Here is a 19,892-nt window from a genome sequence, read left to right on the forward strand (position 1 = left end):
GGACTTTTGGTATATAAAATATTGCAATGACATTACAAATTGAATTGTTTCTTTGGATGCAGCAATGTTATTGAGGAGTTATGGTCTCTTCCGTAATTTCATCTCACTGAACTTCAGAGATTGGCGATTTAATATCCAGGAATTCCAATTAACGGATCGTGCACTATCTCGCCCGCCCTGGTAATATATCCCATTCAAGTTCGAGGAAAAACACTTATTGTACCACCAAGCCCCACTGTAATTGATTGCGCAGCTACTGGGATATTTGTCATTGTCAGAATCTTTCGTACTAAACTGCATATTGTTATGATACGTCAATGAATCACCGGCTGTTCCAGAATATTCTCCAACTAACAATGTATAATTTTCGCTTGCAGATGAGATTGAAAAATTCCTGGAATAAAAAAATCTCAACCATATTGATGATACAAATGCACGTTGCCGTGTGAATCGGCGTAGCGGGATTTTATAACATATGACTCAAATTATGCAAAGGTGTACAGGAATCTTCAATTTTTCATCAATGAATATGATTGCACTATGAAGAAACGAGAAATACTACGATGATGGAATCACAACGTATATTCAAAATTTAATCGACGGGGATGAATCCATATGCAATCATTGTCTATTTATAACGGCAAATTAAATTTTATTACTTACCCATATTTAGCATATACAGTGTTTCCATTAAAATCTTCCAAATCAACTCTTAGTTCGTAACTTCCGTTTTTAGTCAGTTGATGGATTGTTTCCAACCCTGAATGTGTTGAATGAACACAGTTGAATTACTGAGAGCATGCATGAAGTCAAGCGGGTTGTAATATTCGAAGATTGTTCATGATTCGCAAACTTCAATTATATGTGAATGAACAACACTTCAGGACACTGTGTGTAATCTTCTGAATATGCTGCTATATCCTATTAGTAATTGTAATCTAATTACATACCTAATCTAAGGCACTGCGCCAAAAAAATCTGTAGCCGTCTGACACAATATATTATTGATTGGACATTTTGTTCGTTTTTTTTTCTGATGTTGAAATGAGCTTCACATACCTAGCCAAATTTCTTTATCTGTTTCTCCGAAACCATCAACATAGTCATTCCAGCCTCTGTAAAAGTTTTCTGTTCCGTCCATTCGCCTTTGAAAGACCTTAGAAATATTTAATATGCATATTCTAATTTGCATAATATTCCGCTAGGCTGCCTTTTGCTTGTTTGTTACTTTTCAATATTAAAAGTGTTTCTGTTTCTAATGAATAACCAATCCGAAATGTTGAGTCTTGTTATCCAACAAGTACTGTACAATAAACGAACCATAACATTATCCGCAAAATGTTATTGAAGTAGATAATATGTTTCGGTCATGGACTCATGGCCAACCAAGTCAATTGAAAAATTTCCAGTGCTTGTTATATACCAAGGGGTAGTTGAGTAAATGTAACATACTGTCCATCCACCTCCATCGGTTTCGAGGTCGCAATAGACTTCAACAGGTTTGTAATCTGATACCGGATATATATCAGACTCCACCGGTGGTGTTTCGACTTTTTGCATAGGAACGATTCACAGTCCTGCAATCCTTCGGGAAACCTGTTGAAAAGTGAAAAAGTTACATAGTATTGCAACGGCTGAATCATCATAATTACTTCGTGTGTCAATGTGACTGTGTGCTAGTGATAAAAAAAAAAAATCTTAAAGTTATGAACACCAAATACATCCGTCTTCGATGTAAAAGATTCTATACTTTATAAAATTATACATAGCAGATATCAGTTATCCCCAGCAAACCTTTAGCGTCATTTCTACAATATATGCCCATAATTTTAAATTGAATTTTCAAAATATATTCTGATGTAATACTCAACCTACGTTCGTTTATTGCCAATATCTTCAATTGTTGGTGAGAACGATTCAGACTTGACACATCTTGAATACATTGATTTAATCGGATTTGTTGTTCATTAAATTTGGACTGAAATGCCTCTGAATCTGTAACAAACTCGTAATATTTTGATACATTATAGCAGTGATTCCGATTTTGGGTATTCCCAGGGTTACCATGATGTGATCAAAGACCAAAGCTGTGATTTTTTCAACTTTAAATTTACCGATTTTACATTAGGGGCCTACATTTGAAACCATCCAGTCTGTTTTCATTGACCATATTGTCATTGAGAGTTCAGGCGCTGTCTGTCTAAATATCGATTTCAGTTCGAAAAATAGAAAGGAATTTACGTTAACGTTAAGCACCCTTTTGGCGTACGGGGTTTACACGTAACAAATTGTGGCAAATATCCGCTAACAAAACAACGACACAAACAAAACCACGCATCCACATTCAGTGAGTAGGCCCGTACGCCGCACAGCATCGAAAACATGCTAATTGGTAATGATCGTGTATTATGCTGACTGGCTGAACGCCAAAGCGGGACTTGTGGCTGACCGGTCGGGACGCCGGGACAAGACGTTGAAAAGTGGGACTGTCCCGCCTAAAACGGGACGTGTGGTGAGCCTAGGACCTAGGTATTCCTAATACGTTCGATAGTAAATACGAGCTATGGACATTCACTTCAAAGCTTAACCTGAAGATCTGAAATCATCAAAACCACTGATTTTTATTTCAGTGCACTAACTACGAATGACTGACATATAGTTGAATCATCAGCAAAACGTGTTCCCTAATTCTACAATATTGGCACTCAAACTATGGTTAATATTTTGGGAATCATCTCCCATTTAATATGTAACCTACCTTGTCTCTCAGATGTCACCAATTGTTGGTGAGAACTATTCAAACTTGAAATGTCTTCTACAGATCGATTTATTTGGTTTTGCTGTGCATTAAGTTTGGAATAAATCACTTCAGCGTCTGTAAAAATTACAATCTGCGATTATATCTCAATTCCAATATCAGGAAAAGATTACAGGCTTAGTGGAGTGATCTCACATTGTGATTATTTTCAGATATGGCATGGGCGCTATTGCTAACCAAATTGGATTTTCACAAATTTATATAATATGGGGGGTCCATAAAGTCCTAAACATTTTTTTAAGTTGGAAAGTTTAAGTTGGAAAAAAAAATTAATTTATCGATACCATATATTGTTTTGGCCCTCACAGATGTATCAAATGAAGTAAAAATACTTGAAATCAAAATTGAATAAAAACCAACAAACCTTAAGATATATTGAGCACGACTTCATAACAAATTGAAATTGTAAAGGTACTTCATGGACACCCCATATAGCACTACGTGCCGTCATTACTGTACTTATACTCAGTAGTTGATTTATGGAATGCGCGGAAACCAATACTGGTTACTCATATTGGTTAGTAAGGTAAGGATTCAAACTATTCACGAATATTCCATGTATTTTCAAAACAGTTTTTAACGCGAAAACATGTTCAGAACATTACCGAGATATAAAAATAGGCAAATCTACTGCGCGACATTTTTTGCAGATGGCTGGTTGTATAAGCAAATTATTTGGAACGTTGCAAGTTGCTGAACAGAATGATTCATGGAGTTTTCTAGTGTTCGCGACACATCGTCAAAATATTTATTGAATTGTCCCGCCAGTTTTGAATACATATCAGACCCTGTGAAAAACGCAAATTTACGTTGGCATTTGTATCAGACAACAATGTCACATGCTGCATGTCGACAAACAAAATCTTTGCCTCGGTGGTGTAGCGCATCCATCAATGCGTTAGGGATACGCTTGCCACCGTACCTCTGATTAACCTGCGTGGGTTCGCAGGTTCGAATCACATACGGGGATGGCTATGTGCGAGTGGGTTGCTGGACTCCTCGTCGGTCGGTTACGGATTCCGAAAACAAACAAATACTTGGCTAACTAATCCCATACCCGACTTGGACTGGTATTCGGACGAGAGATCATAGTTAGCTATATGATTATAAACCGTCTTATAGGCTACCCTTTCATCCAGGATAAATATGTAAATCCTATCATTGTTGCGTATGTTAGCCAGTTCAAGCTCATAATTAGAAGCATGGTCAAGACTATATTTATGAAAATCGACTACGAATCTTATGGCCTCAAACAAGTAACGCTAGATCTGTGTAAATACCAGCCATGGTAGCGTAGAAAATAAAATTTTTCATTTCGCAAATGTTTTTTATTTAGGCTCAATAACCCTGAACTAATACCAATGAGATTGATCGTATTCGCATGCGTCAACTAAGGCGCCGAGATCTACAAATAGGATTTTATCTTTGCAAATATTCCAGAATTACCACACGCTTTAATACAGTCTCTACTTATTATATATATCTAATTCAAATTGTGCAAGATTTTGATGTTTCTAAATATAATATATTCTGTTACCTAGCTTCTGGGAACGATTCAGATACAAAATGGTTTTCATGGTGTTGTTGAGTTGAGATTCATGTCCAGTCAGTTGTGTGTACAAGGAATCGAAATCTGCTATAATATTTGAAATTAGTAACTTCAAAACAATTCGTGTCAAAATTATTTGGGTCTGGTCCTTCCAGAAATGATATTTCGGCATCCCTAAACGAGCACTTCCTCGACCGACTAATGATTAGTAGCAAATTAAAATTGTTTATTATGGTGTTATAGTTCTTTTCGTATATATTCAAAACTATGAAAGTCATTTTATAATAGGAAATTCAAAAAATGGGGCTAATGATCCAAAATAAATAATTAGGTGCGGTCCAAATCCAATACTCGAAAGGTCCGGATCCGGACCGCGGTCTGCCAGTTGAGTAGCCCTGCCCTATACTTCAAGACAATCTACTTGGTATTCGAACTAATGTTTCTTTTAGATTTATGAACTCTCGCAGTGCAAAATTTATAGACTTATTAGGTATTCAAAATAATGTTTTTTCAAGATTTATGAACCATCGCAAAGTAAAATTGATAGACAAAGTGATAGACTTGGTTTACCTCTTGTTTTCTGGTCATAAAATTGCTCAATGGAAGAATTGTCCTGTTGAGTCTGCTTCATTCCCATTATTTCGTTCTGCATCTGTTTAAAATGGGGCAATTTTTGTGAATTTATTAAGTTTTTTTACAATTGTTAAAAATCATTTTATTTTATGGCGCGAGTTAACAACACCATACTACATTGGGGTCTAGTCCGATATTCAGTTGAGTGAGACCTATAGGTGCATTCTTTAAACTTCGTACAGAGTGAAGTTTACGAGTACGTAACAATGTCTCTAAATGCAATAGTGATTCATTGTACGTGTAATTCATGAAATATCTCATAAACACTTGACGCACGGTCACGTACATCCTCTCGAAATCTCACGCACGGCCACATACATTCTCTCGAAATCTTAGGCACGATCGACGTTGAACAGAACCACTTCTTGGTCACTCAACCGTATCGCTTGTGGCCTGGAACCTGGCGAAACGTAAAATTATGGCGAAGCGGGTCTGGTATAGTTTAGTACCACATGCACTTCTAGTTGGCCTGGCTCAACTATTTTTGCATATGTCAATCCTAACCTCTACCTGACTACGTCACCGAAAAATTACGTCATTTCGACGACACAGTGGCGTAATAAGGCCCACCAAAGTATGCGGAAGGTAGTCCAAAACGCGCAGACGATCATCCGAAATCGAGCAAGCTATTTCTCTCGTTTTTTCGTCACAACGATCCCAATGGACCTTTCCCCGACCTTTGACCCCCGGAAAATTCTTTCTATACTTTACCATTGCAACATTTTCGGGGCTATTTTAAGAGTGCTTTTTCGAGTTGGCGCCTGTAAAATGGGGTATGTATTTCAAACCATCATTATGATTCATCGCATACAACAATCTGTTTTTTAAAAGTACCGGTAAAGAATTTCAGGCTAGTCTATCACAGCTATTTCTACACTAATTTTTATTACTGCAATTAAATTAAAACTCCTAGGAAGACAGAGTGATCATTGAATTATCTGATTTTTATTTAAGTTTCCGAAACACAACTCAAAATTAACGAATAGAGTTCAAAAACGCGAAAACGAGGTAATGTTTACAACCGCGCTTGAAAATCTGTCTGAGTGAGAAAAGTGTCTGAGCGGATGCGAAAAGGGGGCATTGTTACGTCACTTTTTGCATCTTACTGATTGGCCAAGGTCACGAAGTAAACAAGGAAGTCGATGCTCGGGGAAAGGTCCATAGGAGAGAGATCGCCGGCGTTAGCGAGTTCGTTATCAGCGGCGCAGATGCCATTTTGGGCGATCGTAATTATACTTTGACAAACGCTATGACGTGATGATGACGTCGTAGTGACGTAATTTTTGGATGGCATAGTCAGGTGGGGGTTAGGAATAACATATGCAAAATTCGTTATGCTATGCCTACTGGAAGTACTTGTGGTACCAAACTATACTAGACCCGGCGAAGCTAACAGCAAGGCTTCAGCCATTCATAATCAACCAAAATTTTCACTAATAGACATTCTGATGTTTTACTGGTAGATTTTTTTATCACAATAGGGCACCGATGAGAAATATCACGTTATCGAGTCTTTTTCGGACGAATTTCCCTCCCAATGTGGTCACCACACGTCTAATACGTCCCCACACGCTACAAATAAGAAAAAAAGCATTAAAAAATAATGTGATACCAAGACTCTGAGGGGCAATAGGTATCGGTTTCGTCGGACAGAGTCCCGCAAATCGTACTATGCCCTGATAAAGATAGACCAATAAAAATACAAAACCTATTACTGTTCCATTAAATATTAGCTGTATTCCACTTACCTGTCTGATCATAACAATATTAAAAGTGGCGAGTGCGACAATCATTGCCAAAAGTATTATTAAAGTTATCACTTCATTTCTGATCTTTGTGTTTCTGCTCTCTGAAAAGATTTGAAATGTATTGTAAGAATAATGTCAAATATTCCGACAAATTTTACTTAGTTTTCCATTTTTTACAAAGTAAAACATGAAAAATAAACGGTATGCAATGTTTATCTCTTTTAGAATTTTGTAAAAATATGATGCAAGGCAACAATATGCATTTATCAAAACATTGAAATATGCCGGAAACGAGACTACATAACCGAAACCTAAAATAAAAGTCAAAATACCCTTGCTCTATGGCGCCTCTGCTTCCATAAAATGAATATAAATGACATAGCTAATAAACGAGCAAGAAGTCATAATGGAAGTTTTAAAAATTGAACACCGCCTTCATAGAGTGAACGTATGACATCTTATAAATAATTCCTGAAATACCTTTGCGCTTCTTTGGTTGAACTTGAACACACGTCATTTCATAAACGTTGTCATACGTTGGTAAAGTGTTGTTTCTTTCTGGATTTGGATTATCTGGAATGTCACAGTAAAATTCTGTCTCAGCCGTAGACATCTTGACTGGTCGCTCGATTCTCGCAAACGATTCTTCCAGATGATTAAAATCTAATTTTATACAGCTATAACTGTGGTGTAATATTCCGTAGTCATGTGATGAGTAAATGCATTTAAGCAGAATATTCAACTCATCAAACATAACATGTCTTATAAGCATTTAATAAACAAATAAGTTAGGATGTTGTGAGTGGTATATGTTACTCGTCAGTTCGGAACAAAAATGTATTCCTGCATCTCAAATACTAACGAACAAGCACAAGATTGTAGTCAAAATATATGACTGTATGGGTATTAAGTCATTAACGAGGAATTTGTGAGTGTTTACAAAAATTGTGTCATCAATGTTTTAGTTGTTTTTTGGAATTACTCACTGTTTGATCAATTAAATAGAGGTAACATAGAATTTAATAGGTATGCATGTTTTGATAGCATTCCTAATCGATGAGTAATCATTAAATATGTTTGAGTCAGTGGAATGTTCAGTTGGTTCTTGTCTATTTCAACGTAGATATTTATCGCATAACAAACAAAGTTTGTGATTAAATATTCATGTCTTCGTACCGCGCTGGTGATTGGGATTTGTACCGACACAAATTTTTTACGGTCCGATACCTACAAAAAGGTGACGATACCGATATTTCGAATTTCCGACAAACCAATATTATGCATTTAGCATTGTTTTTGAGAGTACCGGACGTGCTGAATATTATTTACAGTAAACATTATTTCATCTAGAAGAACAGAGTCATCACAGAACACAAAAACACACAACTTTAAATACGTGATTCAAATGCATAATAACTGAACTCACTATGGCTTATTAAAACGCTTGAATTAATTGCATTTAACGTTGGTTATGCAAAGATATACCAAGTTATACTTCATTATATTCTAGAAGAAATCAAAGAGTTGAATATATCGGAAACACTGATCCAGACTCATACATTTATCGATATCGACAAAATGGTGGATATTGCCGATACGCCACGCTCACTAGAAGCTATTGTGGTACGAAACTTACGTAGAGCCACATAATTTTGATGACGTCATAGCGAAAAAAAAGTTTACCACTAAAAATTTCAAAGCAATTTGTCCAGTAATCAAAAAGAAAAGCGATTTCTTCAAAACGTGTCAAAGAACAACAAGACTAAGAACAACAAAACGATCGCTATGTCCACTACGTGTCCAACTAGCCCCTGGCAGCAGAAATTCTTGGCATGTCGCTGGTCTGACATGGGCCAGGGTGTTTGTTTTATCATCGTAGCAGACAAGAATTGTCTTGACCGAATATACTCAATAATATTGTGTATTATTCCACGATCAGTCACGGAAATTTTTATCTGTGAAAATATTACCATTTTTATTTCGATTTTAATAAAAATGTACTGTATTCAAGACACGACTATAAAGTCCTAAGCTAAGGTATTGAATTAGAAATACATTTAACCCGATGTCAAAAACTCCCATAATGATTCATAACGCATCATATCCTTTCTTTGTTCTGTGCGAAAGCAGACATTCATGTCTTGCGATATTGTCATAATGCTTCGAATACTAGAAATGAAAACGCCCTATACGTCGATAGAATCTTATAGGTGGTTGGACACTCGCTCTTTATAATACGGCTTGATGGAGATTTCATTAGATGCGTCAGTTTAGAGAGAAATGCATAAATTTGCTTCGGTATGCGGTCTCAGTGTCGTAAAACTATGCTGTTACCTGATCTCACTCGCAACGGTGGGGCGCACCGCACGTATACAATTATTTGAGGGGGCGTGAAGCGAATTATAAATAGGAATATTAGTTAGATTTGAACTTGCTTGCCCTTTTTGGATATTCATATATCTTTATTGTTTAGAGATTGTAGGGAGCTGTTGTGCTTGTTTTCATTATCTGTTATATTACTTTTGCCTTACTATCTGTCATTTGTATCTTATTGTCAGCTAGGTATTTTTAAAGTGTAGTGCGAGACTTGACAAATTCTAAAAAGGGGGAGACCGTTAACTGATATCTCAGGTAAAAATCATCTTTATAATGTACAATTTCTTCAAAAATGATTACGTCATCGCAAATTTATCTCCTGTGGCGTTTAATTCAAAAGAATATCTCACTAACTGTCTTGGTAAGGACCCAATAAATGTGAAAAATAATAAGTATCAAGATTGCTGATTATTGAAATGTGACAATGATAAATTCAGTATTAGTTTTCGGCGTCATCCAACAAGTGCGCGGTTGATGCTGTTATTCTTTTTGATATCTCAGAGTAGAATTTGCATGTCGAACACTGAAAATTTTTCACATAAATTGCATTTAATAACGGGTTCGGATTTTACTGAAATACTTCAATATGTCCTACCCACGCTGAATATTCCGTTGTGAATAATTTTGAGCGAACCATTATGGCGTAACAAGCTAAAATTATACATTATTGCGTCAAACGTCACGATGCGGTTAACCAGTTAATTTTACCCGGTTAACGGGTTAAAGGGTTTTTCCTGAATTTCCCAGCCCTAATAGCGATACATTTGTTTGAAAATGACTTATTCTGAGTCATCAATTGAAACAAGTGGTTAGACATTGTTACTATGTTACCGTTAAAAAGCTTTGCAAGCACAAGAAGACTAGAGGGTCAAATAAGGTTTAAAACATGACTAATAGTTTCAGATATTCCTATACGACGCTTATTCAAACCGTCTGCTCCAAACACGGTTGTATAGGCGTAGCGAGGAAGAGGTCATGTCCGGAATTTTTTTTTGCGGCATTTGCAATAAGACATAAATTCATACGCTTTTTCCAACCGCGATTTTGCTCTATTGTTGCAGAATTTACTGAAAATCGAACGTTTCCTGGCTTAATATTAATAATCCTCTCAAATGAACCAAACGAGATAGATATATGCCTGAGTTAACTTCGACAGCAAAGTAAGTCTGTAGAACGGTTCTTCAAGATATTGTTAGACAATATCAGTGGCTACAAAAACGTTTCAGTAATAAATCAGGCATGTGTTGGACTTCAAAGATAAAAATTTTCAAACTGTTGTATTCAATATTATGAACAAATCGGCTGTTTTTGGGGATCTCTATTAAAAACGAATGTGAATAAAAAATTATTTACCAGCTCAGGGTGGTATATCAAGCAAGCATTGTGGTATTTTCACTCCCATATTCAGTCAAAAATCTATTTGAATTGGTAAGCTTTCTTTTCAAACTCAGGTTTACAAAATAATAACTGCAGATTGATTGATCACCGGATTTTACCAAATTTGGGATATAGCAGGGTAATTACTAACTTTTCTGACATATAGGCAACTTTTTTTGTAATACTGTTTAAGATGGTAGCAAAAAACACCTGGCAGGAATTATATTGTTCAGACATAACATTAATTTTCAGTTATCAGGCATAAACCAACCTAGGATAATAAATTCCTCATTTGATTTTTAGTTTTCTATGAAGCCTATTTTGTTATCAAATATATTCCCGACTAAAAAAAAGAAAGCCAGCAGTTAACAATTTAGACTAGCCCAGTATATTATTCAACTTTGCTAGTTGCCTCAGCTAGCAATATTACTAGTAATTTCAGTGACATTAGTGATGTAACAATATGTCAAAAGATTTATCTGGTTATTTTTTATGGCGAAACAACACCACAGATAATGAAGCGGCGGGCCACATGTGGCCCACGGGCCTGGCTTTGGACCAACCAGTACTAGCTAATGTCTCTCAACTCAGATTTTGAGCCATGTCTCAACATTTTTCGCTCCTTCGTACCAATATAAACTTTGGATAAACGACGAGAGCTTATGTTACGACTCGAAAGTAATTAATGGTTGATTTCATGGAGGCCTGTTCAAAACGGATGCAAATTGAAAATTATTTACTAGCTAATATTTTTCATCTCATCCATAAGTCTTGCTGCACACTAACTCAAATGTATTTATGTAACGTTTCGTCTGAACGGGATCAGACTTCTTCAGACAAGCATTTTTCAGAAAATGCATTTTTTAAATTTCAGATTTCATGCCATATCTTAATATTTTTCGTGCCGTCGTTCGATATTGACTGTTCATATTACATCAGTGGGAAATTATAGTAACAGTGTATAATTCCTAGTGGAAAAAAAGAGAACACATGACAATGACGGCGAAAGTGGAAACTATCTTGATTGTATTAATACTTGTGGTTTTCTGTCTTAAACAAGGTAATGAGAAGTTTATTTTTTCACCATATACTGAGTATTGAAGTTATTTAATTCACATGTACTGGCATTAATTATAAAACTCAATTTCGTTCGTTAACTTTAGAATTAACTGGTGGAAAACCATGATTTGTTCACCGCAATTATCTACAGGTAGAATACATATATATTTACATAATTTCTAATAGTTTAAGCGGCGATTTTGTCCTCCAAAAATGAATAACTGCTGTCCTAACGTTATTCCTGAATTTTGCTAAGATTTTAAGTCGAAATCACAATTATGTGCCGGCGAAAGGTCCATGGGCATTTTCGTTGAACTCTTCCAAATCAAAATAAGCCACTAAAAAGCCATCTTAATTTTTTTATTCAAATGTTCTCTGAATCCTATGCTATTCGTTATTCACAATTTCCGTTTTATTTACATTAAATATAAACACTTTTTTTGTCACCCTCCTATCAGTTAAGGTCTTCCCGCACCGGTCCATATATTTGAGCATTGCTCTCTATTTCGATAATTAAATCCGAACCGGAAAGTATTACGCCCTCAGATACCAATATATAACTTCTTTCCTCAAGATCAAATATTACACCGCAGTCAAATATAAAAAAAGTGGCGTTTTGTATGACAATATTGATCAAATAAAGGCATTGAGTCGTTTGATAAACTATTCTGTGTTTTTTAAGCTGTTAAATACGTGACCCGTGTCATACATATGATAAAGCCAAGAATTTATAACAACAAAAATCAGGATATTATTTCACATATATATAAAGTCATATAATCCATAACATTTATGTATAGTTCGATCATGCTCTTTTGTTGCTATTTTGATTTAAATTGCGAATGTCGCTCGAACGTGTGTGTTCATAGTGACTATTTCAAAAGATACTTGGTTGCAGGAATGTCTGGAACCGTGGAAAGCAAGTGTTATCTTTCTGAGGAAGAGAGAAGACCAGAGGGCCAAAGTGGCAAATTTCGGATAACCGCTTTTCCCGAAGAATTCCCAAAGACGTGCATCTGGGAACCACAGTTCAATGCCTCGTCAAGCTACTTTTTGCGTATATGTGGGCGGCAATTGCGAGACGTGCAATGCCCTACGACTAACTGTACAATAACGCCAGTAGAATCAATACATGACGGTAAGTAAATGTAAACGCCTAATCTTGATAAAATTGCGTCGTTTTGAATTTATAGGGTTCCAAAAGTTCTAACAGCTCTACCTGCGAGCCCTACAGTAAATGACCCAAGAAAGAAATTTTTGAAAATTAACGTCGATGCGACTCGACTCGTCACACGGGTTTCGCTAGTACAGACCAGGGTTTCGCAGGTTCACATTTAAATTGAAGAGTCTACGTCAGGTGTGTGCAACCTGCGGCACACAGAGAAAATTGTGCGGCCCGTGAAGAAGTGCCAATTTTAAATGGCCTGCGAAATGATTTTTCAATTCAGTTTAATCTAGTACGTGCGAGTAATTCTAATCCCTCTGCGTCGAAAAGCCTGTACCCTGAGTCCAATTTATTATCTATGCCTATGACGTTACAATGTCTCAACAGCTAACTTGTGCGAAGCGAACAACACATGTCATAAAATCAATAATCGAAACTTTTGTGTCTATAACTACTAGGAAGGCCTATCTTAAATACAGGTGCCGCCCGCGATTTCACCCAGTTATTTGTTTCTGGCCCTACTGTAATAAAGGTTGCACAACTCTGGGCTACGTTATTGTTCTTATTTTCTCAGATATAATCAATATAATATATTGAACCTGTCGTTAGTGAATTCGATTCAAAAGAGTCTTCAAATATTGAAACTCTTTCTCCTATTCGCTGGTAGTTCAGGTTCTCCTCTTCCGCAAGTCGATTAGTTTGGGTGAGGGCGTATGAAAAAATTTCATTTTATTATTTGAAAACAACATGTACATATTGATCGTTTGGTAAATTGGATTGATGAAAAAAAACGCATTGAATTTTTTTTTTTATTGTATCGGTTCCTCCAGACATGGAATCCATCACCCAGTTAGTACGCTGAGCGTCCAAACACAAATTCAAAAACATGTTTTAGCAATTGATAACTAGGAAAAACTTTTCATACGTACAAATTGCATTGCAAATATATGACTTCAATACACAAAATCATAGGTTTCATCTCGACCCTTGGCGAACAGAAAAAAAAACAAGATGGCGGCAGTTCGAAATTTTCGTCGACCGATCTTTTCAGCAAACTTAGTGTTTAGTTGGCAGCCTGGACTTTACCGCTACCGATGCGCGACTTTCGTGTCCATATGTTTGAGAATTTCTCACTTGTTGCAGGTTCCGCAGCAGGTTCCAGTGTTGATCCAACTTGTTTTGTTTTAACAACTGACGACTGTTATGTGCCGGGCTCCGGAAACCGGAAAATGGTTTCCTCTTTGCCTACGAGTATAAAATTAACTATGAAAATAGATCTTGGCATTGAATCATTTAAGTACAGTTATTCAAAATGCGACAATGAAGGTAAAACAAAATTAAACTTGTTTTTCATAGCACTAAGATTGAAAAATTTATTTTCAGGTTTCGATAATCTAGAACTTTTTCCAAGCCTATCTTGTGATCTCAGTCTTCGTAATTATTATTTATATCTAATGAAGTTTTTCATGAGTCGGTGGGTAACGGCAGCAGTGCTTTAACTATAATTACCGTTTCTTTCAATCAGATAGTATAACCCTGGATGTCGCTGCTCTAACCAGATCTGTTTACGCGCGGCTTCCATTTCCAAAAGACTGTACAATTATCTTTTAGTTTCGAATATTGTACATGATTGATTTTCACTGATAGGAAAAAAATAAACTTGGCTGGGAGCTACTTAACGGCCATCTCACTGATTTATATAACAGGGCCAGAACCACCAACTACCCAAGTGCAGTCAACCTATGAGGCGACGAGCATGCCTCAACCGACGAATTATATTCAAAATACTCGTGATTCAACAAAAAGTGTACCAAGCACTCCCATCCCCATTTCAGCATCAACTCCGCCGGAAACACACTGGTCCGATACAACTACGTACAATCTTTCTGTGACGACTCACACTTCTCAGCAAGGCAGTAATACTTTGATTAGCACGATACTTCCAATTGTAATCGCCGTAGTCGTGGCCGCATTGCTGGGAGGACTTCTGTTTATTTGGTGTCGCTACAGGCAAGTACATGATAACACATTATTTTGAATAACTTGATCACAGGTGCTTATGCAGTTTGTTGAGGGAAATAACTTAGACACGTAGAACCAAGTTTATTCTTCGTCCTGCTCTAGGGAAACCATTCCCGAAGTCAGGTTTGCAAATTGCTTTCTACAGTTGGGTTCGGAGTCGCATTTAAAAGCTTCCAGGATAGCTATGCCTGCGGAGTTCGGCATTACAAATAATGTGTAATGATCGTCGAAACGCCGACTAACGTTACTGTAAACAAATATTTATTTCCCCGCAGCGGCATATCCAATAAAATAAATAAATAATTTGAAGGTATTAGTCGTTTTAATAAGACATTAGATTGATTAGAACCTGGTGCAAATGGTTGAGCATTTGTAGCAGAAATTGATTTCATCAAACTAATGAAAAATAATAAATCGCAAATGGACCAACATGTATGTATTTCTAAATTCTTCAACAATAATCACGATTAACAACACGTAATTGAATACTTAATTTTTAGGAAGAAAAAACAAAAATCGTCAGTTGGAAGTGAACAAGCTACTCATAGAACAGGCGATGAAAGACACATGACTGAAAATGTGATTTACGAGAGTTCTTCTCCACACACAAATGATAATCAACCTGCAGCAATGATGGTTGATAATATCATTTATGGGCAGACGATCGTGTAATACTTAGAAAGACAGGCAATAAAAACTGAAACTTGCCTTTGAGCCAAACACAGTTATTTAGAACAGTGGTTATCAAACGGTTAGGGGACATAAAGCTAGTTAAAAATAAAACTTGTTAGATTCAATCTTGCCCGCCTTGTTTTGGATATTCACATTTCTTTATTTTGGATATTTACGTTTAGTATATTTAAGTTCCATCCACGTATTTTCAACTTGTTTTTCTTATTCGTAATTTCTTATGAAACTCTGTAACAAATTAATCTCTATTTATCTATTAACAGAAAGTATATATGAATTACCAAAAGTTTCACTGATTTCGCTTTCCTGGGAAATATGAATTATGGCTGTGCCTTCATTTTAGATATCGCTCTTTGTCGCCTCATTGTGGTGCATTATAATTGTGCAAGTTTATTTCTTGTATGCGCCCTTTCGGGTTTTTGTCGAGTTAAGTGACGAAGTCTATTATTATCCTGTTATATTATTGATTTCCCGCGCAGTTGATATTGTATTTTTATTACGCAAACAATTTTGTGGCAAATTTGATTCCATATATATTTTTAGGATTTTGATTGTTCACCGCCTGCATAAAATGAACTTCCTTTGCGAGACTTATTTGAAAGTCGACCTCGCCTATTTACGCAAACTAGTATGTCCCGTTGACAACATAGTAGTGAGAACTTATATACTTAGAAAGACAGGCAATAAAAACTAAAGCTTGCCGTTGAGCCAAACATAGTTACTTAGAACAGTGTTTCTCAAACGGTTAGGGGACGTAAAGCTAATTAAAAATAAAAGTTTTGTTGGATTCGATCTTGCCCGCCTTGTTTTGGATATTTCCATTTTTTTTATTTTGAATTTTTACGTTTCATTTTCAACGTGTTTTTCAAATAAAACATACTTTAAGTATAGCATATACCCTAAGTTTAGTATATTTAAGTTCCATCAACTTGTTTTTTTTATTCGTAATTTCTTATGAAACTCTGTAACAAATTAATCTCTATTTATCTATTAACAGGAAGTATATATGAATTACCAAAAGTTTCACTGATTTCGCTTTCCTGGGAAATGTGAATAATGGCTGTGCCTTAATTTTAGTTATCGCTCTTTGTCGCCTCATTGTGGTGCATTATAATTGTGCAAGTTTATCTCTTGTATGCGCCCTTTCGAATTTTTGTCGAGTTAAGTGACGAGGTCTATTATTATCCTGTTATATTATTGATTTCCCGTGCAGTTGATATTGTATTTTAATCACGCAAACAATTTTGTGGCAAATTTGATTCCATATAATTGTTTAGGATTTTTGGCGTTCACCGCTTGCATAAAGTGAACTTCCTTTGCGAGACCTATTTGAAAGTCGACTCTGCCTATTACGAAACTAGTATGTCCCGTTGATGACATAGTAGTGAGAACTCGTCGCCGTAATTTTGCATTAGATGAAAGGCAATAAGTCAGTAAGTAGTTTATTTTATCAAAAATCGAAAGTACACAGCAGCGTCACCCGTGAGGGAGTGATTCTAACAAATCATACTGAGAAAGCAATTATAGCGTTCTATGCACTTTTTTTGAACCGTATGCTAGTTCTACGGGTCGATGTATTTGGCAAATGATGCAGTGGTTTAAATACATATCAATATCTTTAAATAATATCGTTGCATTATTAGATATTTAATTTTAGAAATTAAGCTTAAATAATTAATCCGTATTTGTGATACAAATGATTGTGATTTGTACCAAAGTACCAAAGTTTCAGGAATCTTAAGACGCTTCACATAAAATTTATGTTCTCTCTACAGTTTGTTCCAAATGACCCGGTTTTTGGGTACTCCCGAAGTATGTGAACCAGTCTTAACTCTAAGCAAATTATGAGTGCAAAAGTGCTTCGCAGTCCAAAAAAAGTGCGAAAGAGCTTTTGCCGATTTTAACAAGTTAGGTGCCCCAGCTTTTGTTTTAACTCATTTAAAACAGCATAAATCCTCGAAAAAGCGCTCCCTCCGTTAACCAAGATGGCGGACACCGGAACGTAGTATGTGTACCAGGTTAGGGTTAGGCCATAATTTTAAGTACAAATACTACGGGAGTCACTTCGCTAGTCTCCGAACTCGTAATAGAACTAAAATTGGAAAAACACATACTACGTTCCGTTGTCCGCCATCTTGGTACGCATACTTCAGGACCAGGAGTACCCCAAATTGTTTTACCTGAGCCGTGGACAACAACACGACTAGGGGTCGAAATTTAGTAGTTGTTGTTCGTTGAATTAACTAAAAATGCTGCATTTGACGCATGCCAATATTTCTGTTTTATCATCGTACCAGACATGAATTGTCTTGACCAAGTTTCCGCTACAATTTCCCGACGGGTAACTATAACAATATAGATACCAATCATGGGAATTTTTACCAGTTTAATTACCTATTCCTAGGAACTCTTTGCAATATTCACAACACGACTTTGCTATATAACTCCAAGCTATTGAATAAGAAATACATTAGCGTAATGTCAAAAACTACCATATTGATTCATAACGCATCATATCCCTTCTGTGTCCCGAGCGAAAGCAGGAATCCGTCTTTTACCACAGTGTCGCATTGTTTGGAATAAAAAAGATTAAATCGGGCTGTACAGCGACAGAACCTCATAGATAGATGGACGCCATAATTTTTGTTTCGCATCGATAGATGGAGATTTGATCATGTGTACTGGTTTATCGAGGAAAGCATGAATTGGTGCCACTTTGATATGCGATATTACACAAACGCTGAGATCGAATACCAAAGTAGCACCAATAAATTAATTCTTGTGTGATGTCACATTGTTTCGAATACTAGAAATCGGTGCTCTTATTACGTACTGTAGTTTGCGTCTAATAAACGGATACTTGCTCCTATATTAATTTTCGCGGTAATATTTTTGACTTGATGATTAAACGAGTACTTGAAAAATTGGTCAGATGTATTAGTTCAGTATCCGCTGCTATTACACGATTTCCATGCACCTGCCAGAAATTATAGGAAGACTCGCTTTACAACTATAGCATCTCATGGATAGTTTTTGAACCAGGGGCCAAATATTTTGCCCACCTAGTCTGTCTGGCTATGTAAGGGTGACGTAAACAGTTACATTTTATGAGCAATATTTACAGTGTTACAGAGTAAAGATTGAAAACAATATGCCTCGTGCAAAAACTGAATTTAACCGCAATTTCAACAGATTTCATGGGTTATTTTTAGCTGAAACATTGAAATTTAGTTTCAGTTTGGTTGCGGCAGCATCAGGCGGGCTAGATTGAATTACCCAACGGGTCGGATTTGGCCCGCGGGCGTACTTTGCCCATGTTTGTAGTTGGACACTCTCATTTAAAACGTTATTTTCTTTTTGTTTGTATTGATAAATTGGACGAATAGATGTGAATTTGGTCAGGCGCACTGGTTTAGTATCATTATGCTCTCTATAATACGATATATATGCACTTGCCAGAAATCATAGGAATTGATAGAATACAGTGTATCAATATTATAACACTCGCTTTTTATAATACCATTTTACACACTACCATTTTGAAAGAATTGTTTGAAAGAGCAGATCGAAATTTGATTGGGTGCACTGGTTAGCAAAACATTTGGCAATGTGTAACTGTAGACATAGCTTATTTAGAGTCATCCATTAACGCGAGCGGTTAGATATCGTTAATATGTTAGCCTGTGTGCGTTATATCCGCTTATGAAAGATTTGTAAGCGCAGATAGTTCAGGAAGAGTAACAAAACGTCAAATAGGGTTTGAAGCAGGAATTCTGTAGCTGGAGTGCACAAACCCCCCAGGGAATTAATTTTGAATAAAAATACTTGATTTTTTATTCAATTATTGATTTAAATTACGAACCGTAATTTGTAAGAACATCCGTCTAACCATGTGTGATTGTTAGCCTATCAGTGATAGATGATGCATGCCTGATAAAATTCGTGATTTTCAATTTTCCGTGTGCAGAGGCGTATGTAGGGTGTGGCAGGCATGGCCAGGGGCGCCGTTTGGACGGGGGCGCAAAAACAGATAAAAGTTTCAATTGTAGAATGTTTCGATGAAATAAATTCAAATTGTAAATAATTTAAAATTCGTATTTTTAGTTAAACAATGCCACACAAGTATCTAAAATTGATGCTCGATGATCAAGGGCGCGCAATTTTACGTAGATACGCCACTGCCCGTGTGATTGTTTAATCATCTTTTCATTGCAATATCACACTATGCTTTTATGAAACACTGGTATGCGTTTTATTGTATAATTTGGGCCCAAGCTCAATATTGGTTTCAGTTTCAAAAATAAAAAGGAATCCACGTTAACATTAAGCACCCCCTTGGCGTAAGGGCCTTACACGTAGAAAATTGTAGCAATTATCCGCTATAAAACAACGAAACAAACTAAACCACACATCCACCTTCAGTAAGTAAGCTACCGGTACGCTACGATAATATAC

General features: G+C 36.3%; 1 protein-coding gene and 1 pseudogene across 2 annotated transcripts; one reads left to right on the forward strand and one right to left on the reverse strand.

Moving 5' to 3' along the window:
• Nucleotides 1-7,361, reverse strand: LOC144428045 (microfibril-associated glycoprotein 4-like; annotated as a pseudogene). Its single transcript, XR_013478020.1, has 9 exons — nucleotides 7,229-7,361; nucleotides 6,749-6,849; nucleotides 4,938-5,019; nucleotides 4,356-4,454; nucleotides 2,759-2,875; nucleotides 1,453-1,596; nucleotides 1,060-1,156; nucleotides 664-760; nucleotides 1-394 (listed from the first exon to the last, which is right to left on the reverse strand). The product of XR_013478020.1 is annotated as a microfibril-associated glycoprotein 4-like (transcript).
• A 4,018-nt stretch (nucleotides 7,362-11,379) lies between these two features.
• On the forward strand, nucleotides 11,380-16,975 carry LOC120346446 (uncharacterized). Its single transcript, XM_078117293.1, has 5 exons — nucleotides 11,380-11,561; nucleotides 12,459-12,698; nucleotides 13,869-14,051; nucleotides 14,432-14,739; nucleotides 15,252-16,975. The coding sequence occupies exons 1-5, from the start codon at nucleotides 11,492-11,494 to the stop codon at nucleotides 15,417-15,419; spliced, it is 969 nt and encodes a 322-aa protein (XP_077973419.1). The 5' UTR covers nucleotides 11,380-11,491; the 3' UTR covers nucleotides 15,420-16,975.
• The last annotated feature ends 2,917 nt before the right edge of the window (nucleotides 16,976-19,892 follow it).

The sequence above is a fragment of the Styela clava genome, chromosome 10 (assembly GCF_964204865.1).
Source record: "Styela clava chromosome 10, kaStyClav1.hap1.2, whole genome shotgun sequence".
NCBI lineage: Eukaryota > Metazoa > Chordata > Ascidiacea > Stolidobranchia > Styelidae > Styela > Styela clava.